The sequence below is a fragment of the Gouania willdenowi genome, chromosome 17 (assembly GCF_900634775.1).
Source record: "Gouania willdenowi chromosome 17, fGouWil2.1, whole genome shotgun sequence".
In the NCBI taxonomy this organism is placed as follows: domain Eukaryota; kingdom Metazoa; phylum Chordata; class Actinopteri; order Blenniiformes; family Gobiesocidae; genus Gouania; species Gouania willdenowi.
The window spans coordinates 21,636,773-21,649,481 of NC_041060.1; the positions used below are offsets into that span (position 1 = coordinate 21,636,773).

Here is a 12,709-nt window from a genome sequence, read left to right on the forward strand (position 1 = left end):
AATGCAGTCATAGTAAACTGAAAGGCTTGTTCATCACAACTCGTGAAAACATTTCAGATGAAGCTCCGTATTACTTTTCAATCCGAGGATAACATGATCACTACTTTTGAACAGGACAATGAGAAAAACTGGACTTATTTGTCCATTTCTTACACTTTCTATAGCCACTTAACCCCCAACTTTTCTATAGCAATACATACCAAAACACCGTCTAAAGTGCCAATAAACTCCACAATTCATCACTCACTTCTAAATACGGAGGCACCAGTTCTCGTTTAACTTTAATGTGTCTATGAAACTCTGTCCATTTCTCGTCAAGCGCAGCATCGTTCCGTGAAAAGATGGGCTGTTTAAACAACATCTCATCAGAGCTACAGAAGATCTGTGGATAAAGTTGGTTGTTATTGTGGACGAGACCATTGATGCCAGGGTTTGTAAAGTCTTAAAAATTGTTGGCTAATGATAGATTCTGATACTGCCAAATATTCTGGCCCCTAGTGGTGAAATAACTGATGCATCCTTGCGTCTATTTTTTTTGTGTAATCAATATGGTCTGGAATGATGTTATCAGGATAATGTTAATTGGGTTAATTTAAATGAAGTTGATCAAAACTTAAACAATAAACTTGCTCATATTCAGTAAACCATTGATCCCTGAGGGGAAATATGGTTACATTAATTCTGTTCTCATACATCTTGTGAAAAAAAAAAAAATGTGTAACCATGTCGGAAATAAACTGAATAAATAAAAAATAAAAATCTTTATATGACATAAATATTTAAAAAGGAACAGTCAGAATAATCCATGTCAGTACAACTTATATTTACCGTTTAATTGTATCTTACTCATTGTTTTAAATTATTGTTTAATACACATTTTTGTTTAATTGCGATTTTATTTTTATTTTGTTTCCAGGAGTTAAAAACTAATATTTTCTGAAAAATTGTATTATTATTTCTAAAAAAAAAAAGGAACTTTAAAAAATGAATGCGGAAAACACAGAATTTGGAAAAAAATCAAATGGTTTTCATAGGGTCCTACCACCCCAAGTTTCTCCTAAAGGTTGATTAGATAATTACTGAACAACTTTAAACTAAAGACACAAACCTGATGATAACCCATCATTTCAGCTCATAATCAGTAACCTTACGCCATACAACGACAGGATGATTCAGACTGTTTAACAGACTTGCGATCATGACACCCTGTGATAACGATAATGATGCAATACTTTGAGGAATCTATATAAAAACACTGTGATCTCATCTTACTGCAGCAGGCATTACCGGATGTGATATTAAAAAAAGAAAAAGCAAACTAAAACACACAAAATAGATTCCCTTATTACAATAAATGATTATATTTTGTCATTTTAATTGATTTCACATCTTTTGTGTGAGTAAACCCATAACAAACGTAAAAAAAAAAACAAATGTGACCAAGAGTAACAACAACATAACTACATACCATATAAAATATTGAAAATAATGCAAATTCGAAACAGTGCTGTTTGATGTCTATCCTGATACCTAGCCTGTATTTATCCCTAACAGTAGTAGTAACCAATGTGTTAAACATATCTCATCACATTACTTAAGCACTGAGTAATAATAGTGAATCATTGTTTACTTTTAGGCAGACGAAAACCACAGCGTAGTGGAGGCTTTTATCTAAAGTTGCTCCTCCATTCAAGCTGTGTCAGCATCTTAAGATGAAAACACAATTGCCAAAAAAAGAAAGAAAGAAAAGAAAACACTGATGCAGATGGCATTGTTGGCACACACTGATTGGTTTACATCCCACCTGCTGAATAAGGGCCATTGTTTATGGGAAGGTAAATACCCTGGAAGTTTTTGTGAGGGCTCAGCATAAGGCAAAGCTCTCTCACAGAGGCCTCACTCCTCCAACCAGAGGAATGATTTAAACAGCTAACTCCCACGGCAGCACTGAGGTGTGTGTGTTAAGTTTCATACAGTAGGGAAAGCAATAGCTGATTGGAAAGTTGGCCCATAGCATGCAAAAAATAAGTTTTCCAACACATTACAGATGCAAGGCACATCAATCCTGATGACAGGGTTGGGGTCAATTATTATGAATACAATTAATTGCAATTAGGACGTAATTGGTAGGGATGCACCGAATATTCGGTGACCGAATATATTCGGCAGAATATTGCATAAAAAGCCACATTCGGCCTTCGGTTTAGTGAGTTAAAAGCTAGGCCGAATAGTAGCATGTGACGCAATGACGCAATCAAACAACGTGCAGTGATTTTGAGTCAGAAAAGTGTGCGAGCGTTGCTGCAGCAGCAGAGCAGCAGCAGGAGCAGCTTTCTGCACACGTATGAAGAAGATAAGAATGTTTGACTAGGGAAGAAACGAGGTTTGATGTAAAATTATCTGTGTTCAAATCAGGGGACGGATCTGGATAAGCAAAATGCTTTTTTCCGTCATGCAAAAGGACAAAAAAAAAAAAAAAAACCAATGATGTGATTTTGCTCTGAATGTCAAAGTGAATTCCTGTGATTGCAACCATGTCGGAAATGAACTGAATAAATAAAAAAAATTAAAAAAAACACATCCAGACTCTCTCCTTATCGCTCTCCGTCGTCCGTCACTGCGTAGAAGTTGAAAACCATCCAATTCCACAACCGAGTCCGTTGTTAGTGCTGTGAGCCACGAATCCGTAAACAACCCCATTGTTTCCACCTTAGTTCACAAGCTATGTCGGGTCTCGCTGCATAGACTGGTGTAGCATTAGCACGAGTGCTAACAGCTGATGTGTGTAAACAATGGAGCAAAGCAGTGACTCCCAACACGGTCGGCAGCAGAAAAAGTAGTGCAGTTTGGGCGTCCAGTAGTGCAGTGTGCATTTACATATATTGCAATAAAGTATAATATATATTCTATATTAAACCACAGTGTTTGCATTATCTGTTAAATAGTTGGAGAGGGAGGAGCTCACATTCTAGGAGGCGTGTTAGGTGACGTCACCTCCCAACGTGGGCAAAATCCAACTCTCCCGTTTAAAGCTGACTTTTTACAAAATGTGGAATAACAAGGGAGGGAGGAAACAGACCTTGATTAACTTTAGCCCTCTGAATGAGGCTTAAGGAATGTATATCACTGTAGCAACCATTATCCATTATCAAGTGATTTTTTCATCATACCTCCCCTTTAATGTACATCAGATTTTTTTTGGAATGCATGTTTTGTTTTATTTGAAGGGCTAATATAAATGAAAAACTTTGTTGTGCTTTTTCTGAAAAGCAAAGGCTACTGGAATATTTAAAAAATGTCAGAATATTTAATAAACATTTACTTTCTTTAAAAAACGTCTAAAAATGTATTCTAGGCTATTCATGCACTCATTGAAAAAATAGTAAAAAACTTAACAACCGCATTCGGTATTTGGCCAAGCGTTCATATTTCATTCACCTTCGACTTCGGCCAGAAATTTTCATTTCGGTGCATCCCTAGTAACTGGAATTGAAAAAAATCTATGGCTGTTATAATCGTAATTACATTGTAGTTGAGTTCAGATAATTGACTTCATATTGTAATTGGCATGAAAATTCTGTAAAAACTGTTGATTATATCTTCATTAAACACAAAAATGTGAAACTCTGTTACAGTAGTATCGCTCACACATATGTAGTTAACAATTATTAAAATACGTTTCTGATGAACTTTTCCCACAACCTGTCACTTCTCTTGAAGATCATTTTACTATTAAAAATAATAATAATAATAATTAAATCTAGGGGTATACTGACACAAAAAAGTTCAGATGCCCACACCAGAACTTATAAAACCAATATTTTCCTGTATTAATAAGCCTAACAAGGTAATCAAGAGATGAGAAATAAATTAGATGACAGATTATATGTTTTTACTGTATTTTACAGCTGATTTAAGACATGGGTCAAAACTGACCCAGATGCTAACAGAAAGCGAACACAAGAGGAAGGGTATGTTTTATGGGCTTATTCAATAAAGGCTCAGTAATTGTGAATAATTATAATTGAACTTTAGTAATTGAGAATGTAATTGTAACTGATTTTCACTGGAAAAATAATAATTGTCATTTTAATTGTAATTGGAAAAAACCATAATCATAACTGAGTTGTAATTCAACATGGATGATTGAAGTCGGAATTGTAATTGAAAAATGTAATTGACCCCAACCCTGTCTGATGGAAAATCAGAAATCAAATAAATTGTATTTGGTGGATTTTGTAGTTGAAAATTCTACAACCCCATTAAAAACACCACCAATCCACTATTTAATATCCTGTAAGGCACTAAAAACTGTGTGTGTGTTAAGTGTTGGTGTGTGTGTGTGTGTGTGTGTGTGTGTGTGTGTGTGTGTGTGTGTGTGTGTGTGTGTGTGTGTGTGTGTGTGTGTGTGTGTGTGTGTGTGTGTGTGTGTGTGTGTGTGAGCATGCAGACGAGTGCTAAGTGAGGAACCTGTTCCTGCTCTGCTTCTTGTACACTCACTTGTAGTGCGTGGGCGAGTGTGGTTGATGTTAAGCCACAAACAACATTACAAGTGCTGCGACACATTATTGAAGAGGCTGCTATCACACTGTATGCTGACACCCAACAGGTGGTTCTCACAGATTCTCTTTTCCAGCAGCCAGACTTTGGGTCTTCAGTCAATGATCATAGCAACAAAAACAACTGGCGCCAATTTCTCATTCAACAGGCAACACATCTTTTCAGTTATTTAAAAAAAAGAAAAAGGCCTACACAATTTTTACGAGTGAATATCTACTTCACTTGTGTCAAACTCAAGGCCCGGGGCCAAACCCGGGCCTTTAGAACATCCAATTTGCCCCGCAGGAGACAGTAAAAATGACAGAGATAACATGAATTATTGTATGAATTACCAACCATCCAGTTGTAGATACCTCAAATTCACCAATTTAATGAAACACTGCTATATTTTTAGGGGCTTGCAGTTTTCTTTTGTTTACATCACATGAAGGCACTCAGGCAGTTATTTTTACTACAAATTGTGGAAAGAACTCTTAATTTTCTCACAAATCTTGTCTTTTCTTTCAAACAATACCACAAAATTACTCTAAATTACACAAAAACTGGTTACAAAATCAAGAATTTTATTGTATTTTTCACATTTTCGCGAAAAACATTGTGCCACCTCCGCATCTCCACTCCGATAGATGACGCCGTAGATATAATAATAATAATAATAATAATAATAATAAATAGGATGTTTTGAAGCAAATACTTTTGACTGAATTTGTCCTTTGAATGATCAATATATTCTGATGAACATATACAGCAACTTGATTTTTCATCTCTACGTTTAATTTTGATATTAATTGGGTAGAATGTTGCAATATATCATGATAGCGCGATAGTATCGTATCGTGACCCAAGTATCGTGATATGTATCGTATTGCAACATCCTTGCCAATACTCACCCCTAGTTATCATAAGAGACGCTAACAGAAAGCTAACACAAAAGGAAGGTTCACTTTAATTAGGTTATTTATTTCAGTCTCAGTAATTGTGATGAATTGTATTTGAACTTTAGTAATTAAGAGCATAATTGTAAATGACTTTCTGAAGATATTAAAATTATTTTATTTTAATTGCAATTGGAAAAAATGCTGGTCACTGTAATCGTAATTGAACATGGGTAATTAAAAACGTTAAATGTAATTAACTCCAACCCTGGTCCAAACTTTGAAATTCCAGCTCTTCCTCAGCTTACCGTTGTTCAAAGCATCCTTAAGGTTGAGCAGCACGTCGGCAAACCACCGCACATCGTTGACCAGCTGCATTACGTACTCTGGCTCCACGCCAGGAGCCCCCATCAGCCTGGACCTGAGCCCCATGCTGCTCAGAGGGTTGGAGCGCTGCTTGGAGCTGCGGCCCTCGTCCAAAGTTTTGGCAGATCCAGGTGATAGAGTTTGGGAGTAAGGCCTAGAGTGGGGGCGTGGCACTACTGGGGAGTGCTTTGGCCCGCCACCGACCCCACCACTGCTGCTCTTCCGCAGCATCCCAGCAGAAAGCGGAACAGCCTCCCTTTCAGTGGAGCAGGAGGCAAGTTAGCCCCTGAAGGCTCCCCGGTGCTCAGCTCTGCAGAGGGCTTCATAAACCAAACAAAAAAGAAAAGATGGTTTAAACTTAAACAGTGAGCATGTTTCTGTGTGATTTAAAACTGCCTACATAGGATGACAGATTCGCATGAAACTAAAGATGACCAGTTTTCAAAAAGTGGACTGAAGAATAACAGAAGATTCAGGGATGATAATAAAATGGAAATTATTTCAAAATAAAGCTCCAACCTCATCCATGCCTTTAGGACAGAGGTTCCCCAACTTTTTTGGATCATGACCCCAGCTTGGTTTCAAAAATTTCTTTATTTCTGGTGACCCCAAAGACATTTTTTTTCTAGACTTAGTTTTTGATCATGTATGTATAAAGGAGTAGCCAGAATTAGCGACAAGATGTGCCAGCTAAGATTTTTTTTTTTTTACTGCATTTTATTTGAACTAGATTTGTTTGTCATTTGGCAGAAGTAAATGTATGAAATACAGATGTTTAAGACTGTGTTTTAATTTGAAACATAAAAAATAATGGGGTCCCGACCCCAAGGTTGAAAAAGACTGCTTTAGGACGTTAACCCTAAATCGTCTTTTTTCTGATCTGTTGATATTAAAAGATGGATAAAAGAGGATAGGAGACAGGTATCTAAAATGCAGCACTGCATAACATTACATTACAATAACAGATGAGTCATAATATAACATTAATCTCTTTTTTCATTAAGGCAACAGCAAGCATTTTCATATCCTCATTTACAGCATCCATAAACCTTTTGTGAGATATTCTGCTTTTTTTGTTTGTTTTGTTTTTGCTGCTTCATCTACAGCATGTTCTCAACCTTGGGTGGAGACCCCATTTGGGGTCGCGAGACACTGGTAGGGGTTCGCCAGATGCCTTGAAGAAACTAAGAATATTTTCTGAACAAAATGAGCACATTTTTGCTTATTTTTATCCTTTTTTCTGCAACTACACCAAACTCACCATTTTTTAACCTATTTTAATTACTTTTTCTTGCCATATTTTTGCTCCTTTACATTGCATTTTTGCTATATTAGTCCCATTTCTGCAACTTCCACATTTTTTCCCTTTTTCCCACTTTCAAGACATTTTCAGCACTTGTAAACCCTTTCCACCACTTTTCCCACATAATGTTGCACATGTTTGCCCATTAATGTCACTTTTAACATTTTTTCACCATATTTCATGCTTATTTTTGCCAATTTAACCACATTCGCAATTAGCCATGCCCATTTTTTTTTTTTTGCCAGTTTAAACTACAGTAGTTTTTCCTACTCTTTGTTTCAATGTTGACACCTTGACACAAAATAAAACTGACAGAACTTTAAGTCACGTGGTGCACCTATCACGTCACCTAAACTGGCCAATGAGGGGTGTTCCGTATGAATAGACTGACAGTCTATTGATACATTTTAGTATCAATAGCCACGGCCTATAATTTTTTTGTCATTACATAGTAAAATTTTAAAAAACAGGTAAAAGTATTACTTCTTTAATGGCCGTAGCTATTCATACGGAAAACACATAAGGAACGCCCCTCATTGGCCAGTTTAGGTGACATCACAGGTGCACCACGTGACTTAAAGTACCGTCAGTTTTATTTTAGCTCACATTTATTTTTAGCTACCCCGCTAACCCTTTAATTTTAGCCCTAACCCTAAACCAGGAAATGTCCTAAAATGTTTATTTTTTTCGTATAGATATATATTTTAATGGTGGAACTTGCAGTGTTAAATATGTTAAAATGAAATATATATATATATATATATATATATAAGACAAAAGCGGGATTGGAACTCACGGAAGCGGAAGGAGAAATTATTGAGATTCCGTATCAACAGTCCATGTGTCTATTCATACGTTTTCGTATGAAGAGACACTTCGTTCTTTATTTTACATTGAGTGGGTACAGCCTATTGTAATCAAAGAGGATGACTCTAGGGTCCAGATGGAATGGTGTGGTGGGCCATGATGTGGCCTGCGGACCGCAGGTTGACGATGCTACCATAAAGCCATCTATCAGTGTGAGTGCACACCTTGCTACTAGTACTTTCCTCCTAACAACACATCCACACTTACATAATTCTCTAACATCCCTGACTTCCTCATAACACAGTTCCTCTACTGGCACAACTGTCATATGCTTTCTCTACATCTGTAAATAACATCCTCTATCTATTTACATGATCAAAAAGGGAAAATAATGTATGAGGCTCTCTTTTAGGGAAGTAAAGCCATTACTTCTACAAAATGATCTTTATCTTTGAACTTCACCTCGCTGTAATAATAACTCTTTCACACATATTAATGACATGGTTAATCCCATTTATATACATGTGTAACTACTGGACATCATCAGGTTAAATAAATTGATTTTTGTTAATAAATCTTTAGAAATGGCTGAGACAAATAAGCACAACCTGTACTAACTGTCGTAGTCTTTGCAGCATCTTTAATGCTCTGGGGAAAAAATAAATAAAAAAAATTATTTTTTTTATTTTATTTTATTTTATTTTTTTACAGATTGATAACATTATTTCCCCTGTAAGGAAATGCGTCAAACTACGACAAAAACCTAACAACAACCTAAAAAAATAAATTTAAAAAAAAAACACGACTTACTGGGAGGAAACCAGAGAAAATGGCTTTAACTGACAAATGATGCAGCTGCGAAAATTCTTCAACGGGGTCAAAAAGTGCTTTGCAAGCACAGTCTGCTCAAATAAGCGTTTAAAACTCACCTGTTTGGCACGTTCTTGACATATTGGCGGCGTAATCCAAACCAAAAAGGGTTTACTGACGACAGGAGTCACATAAAAACATTTTTTTAATTGTGAGGTGGATGAACTAAAGTGAAAAGGTTGACGGGTTTGATGCTCTTAGCGCTGAGAAGACGCTGACTGTCGGCAACTCTCGCGTAAACCCGTAGTTTAACAGGCGGCGCCCCACGTGACCATAAATCGTGTTTTGATTGGCCAGATTCTTGTGATGCCTTCAGGTTTGAACTGATTCATTGGAAAAATTTGATTCATAAATATAGTAATATATGGACTGCGTCCGTAATTTATACGACAGACTAGAGCGTAAAGTTATAGAAAATATATTACAGAAAAATTGGGATTTATTTTGAAAAAAAATAGTAACGTGAGCCGTTGGCAATACCAAAACATTTTAAAGGTAAGAGAAGTCCGGATTGCCATGAATGCACCAGACACCTCAGTATAAACCTCATCCCTCTGAGTTTATAGAGGTAGCTTTCAGTCTGTTATTCAATTAGAGGAAAAAGTTGCTTCAATCAAAAAAGTGTGTTAAACAAAAACGTTTCACTTCAATACAATTTTCTTTTTTTTTTTTTTTTTTTTTCTTTTTTTTGAAAAGCTACATTATTTGATCGAATTGTTTTGATTTAAGTCATCTTTTTGTATTAGGGCCATATTATGGATAGAGCATTGCGTTTTTTTGTTTTTTATTCAATCACCAAAAACTTTAATGAACAACAAAAATAATTCCAAAAAAAACTTTACATTTTCAATATCTTTGAATGCAAACAATTATTTGAAACCCCAAAAGTTGCATTTGAACACTTTTTTCTTTGATTGAAAGGGTGTTTTTTGAATAAAGTACAGTTTCTTGTTTGAAAATACTGTCTCTGAATTAAAACAACTAAAGAAATTTGAGGCACATGAACAGCTCAATATAAATAAAGGAATAATTCCCCTTGTCCCTGCTCTGGTACAGTGATATTCACCTACAAAATCGTGTTATTTCCTCGATCAATCAAACATTTGGTAAATGTTGCTGCCATATGTCATTATCTTACTTTATTTTATTGTATTTAATTTATTTATTTGTATCCCCAGGGTCAACAAAATCATGTCAGTGTGACATAAAAATGCATACGATTTGAAGTCTGTTGATTTCAAATGTAGCACTGTATTCTTTAAATATTGTAAAACTGTGGTTAATTTAAATGAAGAAAAACGAGACAGGCCATCAACCTAAATCAGTCCAAAGGCAACAGTGCTGCTATCTAGTGGTCACGTGGTGAAAAGTGTTCTTTCATGGAAATACATTTCATTTCCTTGGTCGTTTGCGTGTGACTAACATCATGACAAAAGCAGTGAAAGCCTTCAAATTCATAAAATATGTTTTGTACTTTGAAAATCCACTTTGATGTTCTAAGGAGCTCATCGAAAGTTGTTATTGGGGAATAAAGGTAAGATGGTCCATATTGTTCCATGAATCTGTGATAACCACATTTATTTATTCATGTATCTGAATAATATTCACTGTTATCCAGGAAGTTTATCATTATTTCATATGTACAGTACATCTGAAAGATGTAAATTGCTGTTTTATTCAGAAATGAAATGGGTTAAAAATGACCAAAGATTATGGAAAAAGTGAAAAAAATGGGATTTTAAAAACCACAGAAATTGGTAAAAAAAAGTTGCAAATTTGAGTGGACATAAAAAGGGCTTCAAAAAAAGTTTTCAAAGTGTGAATATTGGCTTAAAAGTGGGAGAAATTGGGGTAACGTATTTTAAAAAGTAGGAACATTCCCATGGCATGACAAATTGTGAATGTGGTTAAATTGGCAAAAATAAACTTGAAATACAGTAAAAAGAGGTTAAAAGTGACAACAATGTGTCAATATAGGCTAAAAAGTGGTGGAAAGGGTTTATAAGTGTCAGCAATGTCCTGGAAGTGGAAAAAATGTGCAGAAAAATGCATTGAAATTTGATGGAGAAGTGGCAGAAATGGGAGTAATGTAGCAAAAAAAGCATGAAAAGTAGCAAAAATATATCAAGAAAAAGTAATAAAAAATAGTTCATAATATGGCAAGTTTGGTGTAGCTGCAGAAAAAAGGGTAAAAATAAGCAAAAATGGGTTCAAATTGTTAAAATATTTGTAGTTTCTTGAAAAATATGGCGACCCCTTCCCAGTGTCTCGCACCTACAAATGGGGTCCTGACCCCATGATTGAGAACACATGGACTAGTATACCATACAATGTGATGTTAAACCCTTGAGGGGGAAAAAAAAAACAGTCCAAATTTTCATATTTATGGTTAATCAGAATTTGTCTTTATTTTCATATACAAAAAGATGAATGTATTCTCATCTAGTTTATATTTCTAAGCATTTCAACACACAGATAAAATCAGCAATCATACCGTTTTAGTGAAACCAACATACATCTCACACACACAGTTCACATAAACAGGGAAAGTCACTCAATCCAGTCAAAAATGCATCCATACTACAAGTAATGAAGAATATGACTGTAAATCAAAAAACATTGCTTTCACAGGATCCACAGATGAAAAGGAAGAAACCTTTTACATTTGTCAAGTAAATATATACACAATAGGTTCTGTTTTTATTTTATTTTTTCGAAGATGAGACTGACTATGTTAGTGTTACTAACGAGGTACTGCATGAGGTAAGTGTTTTTTTTTTTTATTATCATTTTTTCTGTTCAGAAGAGCTGGGTGTGAAACAGCATTTGGAGGTAACAACCAAACACGGTAAATCTTTATTTCCCGCCGTGTGACTGTTTTGTCTGGCACAATTTGTGAAAGAGCACCTGGGCCACGTCGACCTTTCACACACACCAGGATCGCAACTGTGGCGTTCTCTCGCCTTACATCCGTCTACCATCAGAGCCCGAACCGGTTTGTGATGGAGATGACGTGCGGAAGAATGCTGCCAAGTCACCGCTGATTCCTAAAGATGACTTCCATGATTATTCAGAATGACTATTGCTGTGTAGAAGTATTGCTGGACCGGTGGACCATGCACATGCCACTTGTTCACGTGAATCCTTAATGGTGCTGCTGCATCATCCGTCGATCACGTGGTTACAAACACAATGAAGTCCAAACACCGAAAACATTCATTTTGTATTGATTGATAGATTTTTTTTTTGTTTGCTTTTTTGTCTTTTAAAATCCCAAACGTCCTTTTTATAAAAACTGCACATCAGCAAGTCCACGGCTTTAAAAAACGAAATAAAAAACAAAAAACAAACAAAAAAAAAAAGAGAAGAAGAAATCACCACCTGTTCCACAGCACTAATCAAAGTACAACAGATGAGCCTGTGTGTTTTTGTTCAACGTGGCTAAACTATCACTAAAACTATCAACAGTTCTGGACATCACATCAGCAGGTTAATATCGAGGCAATACTGTTCAAAAAACACATGGCCAATCACAGAAGTCATCCGCACCCAAAACCAATTTTTGCTGTTTGTTTTCTTCTTGTTGTTCTTGATGACACGCAGTCACGCACGCTAAGCTTTCTAATGCATCTACACAGCTTCTGATACAGAGGAATCGATACCATTTTCGGACTGAAAGCAACGGGAAATAAAATTAAATTAAAAAAAAAAAGCGTCTGGGCTGAAAATCCCTTTTCCCCCTTTTTCTCTCGCACGAGAAAGGTTCAGCCCTGAATTTCTGTCAGGGGGGGGGGGGGGGGGGGGGGTGAGAAAAAAAACCTCAAAACTGATCAGTGTTCGGCAACCATGTTTACACGCCTATTATTTACATGAATCTGTCCATCTTCTTTTAACTTTGAGCATTAACACCATGAAAACTGGCCAGGCT

The 12,709-nt window shown here is 36.0% G+C and overlaps 1 protein-coding gene across 1 annotated transcript in view; it reads right to left on the bottom strand.

The window, feature by feature from the left end:
* Positions 1–9,001, bottom strand: part of LOC114478757 (rho GTPase-activating protein 29-like) — a 46,791-nt gene extending 37,790 nt beyond the window's left edge. Inside the window, exons 1-2 of the mRNA XM_028472009.1 lie at positions 8,841–9,001; positions 5,744–6,121 (exon numbers count right to left, since the gene is read on the bottom strand). Coding sequence (XP_028327810.1) covers positions 5,744–6,032 — 289 coding nt within the window. The 5' untranslated portion in view covers positions 6,033–6,121; positions 8,841–9,001. The remainder of the gene's footprint in view (positions 1–5,743; positions 6,122–8,840) is intronic.
* Between the last annotated feature and the right edge of the window lie 3,708 nt (positions 9,002–12,709).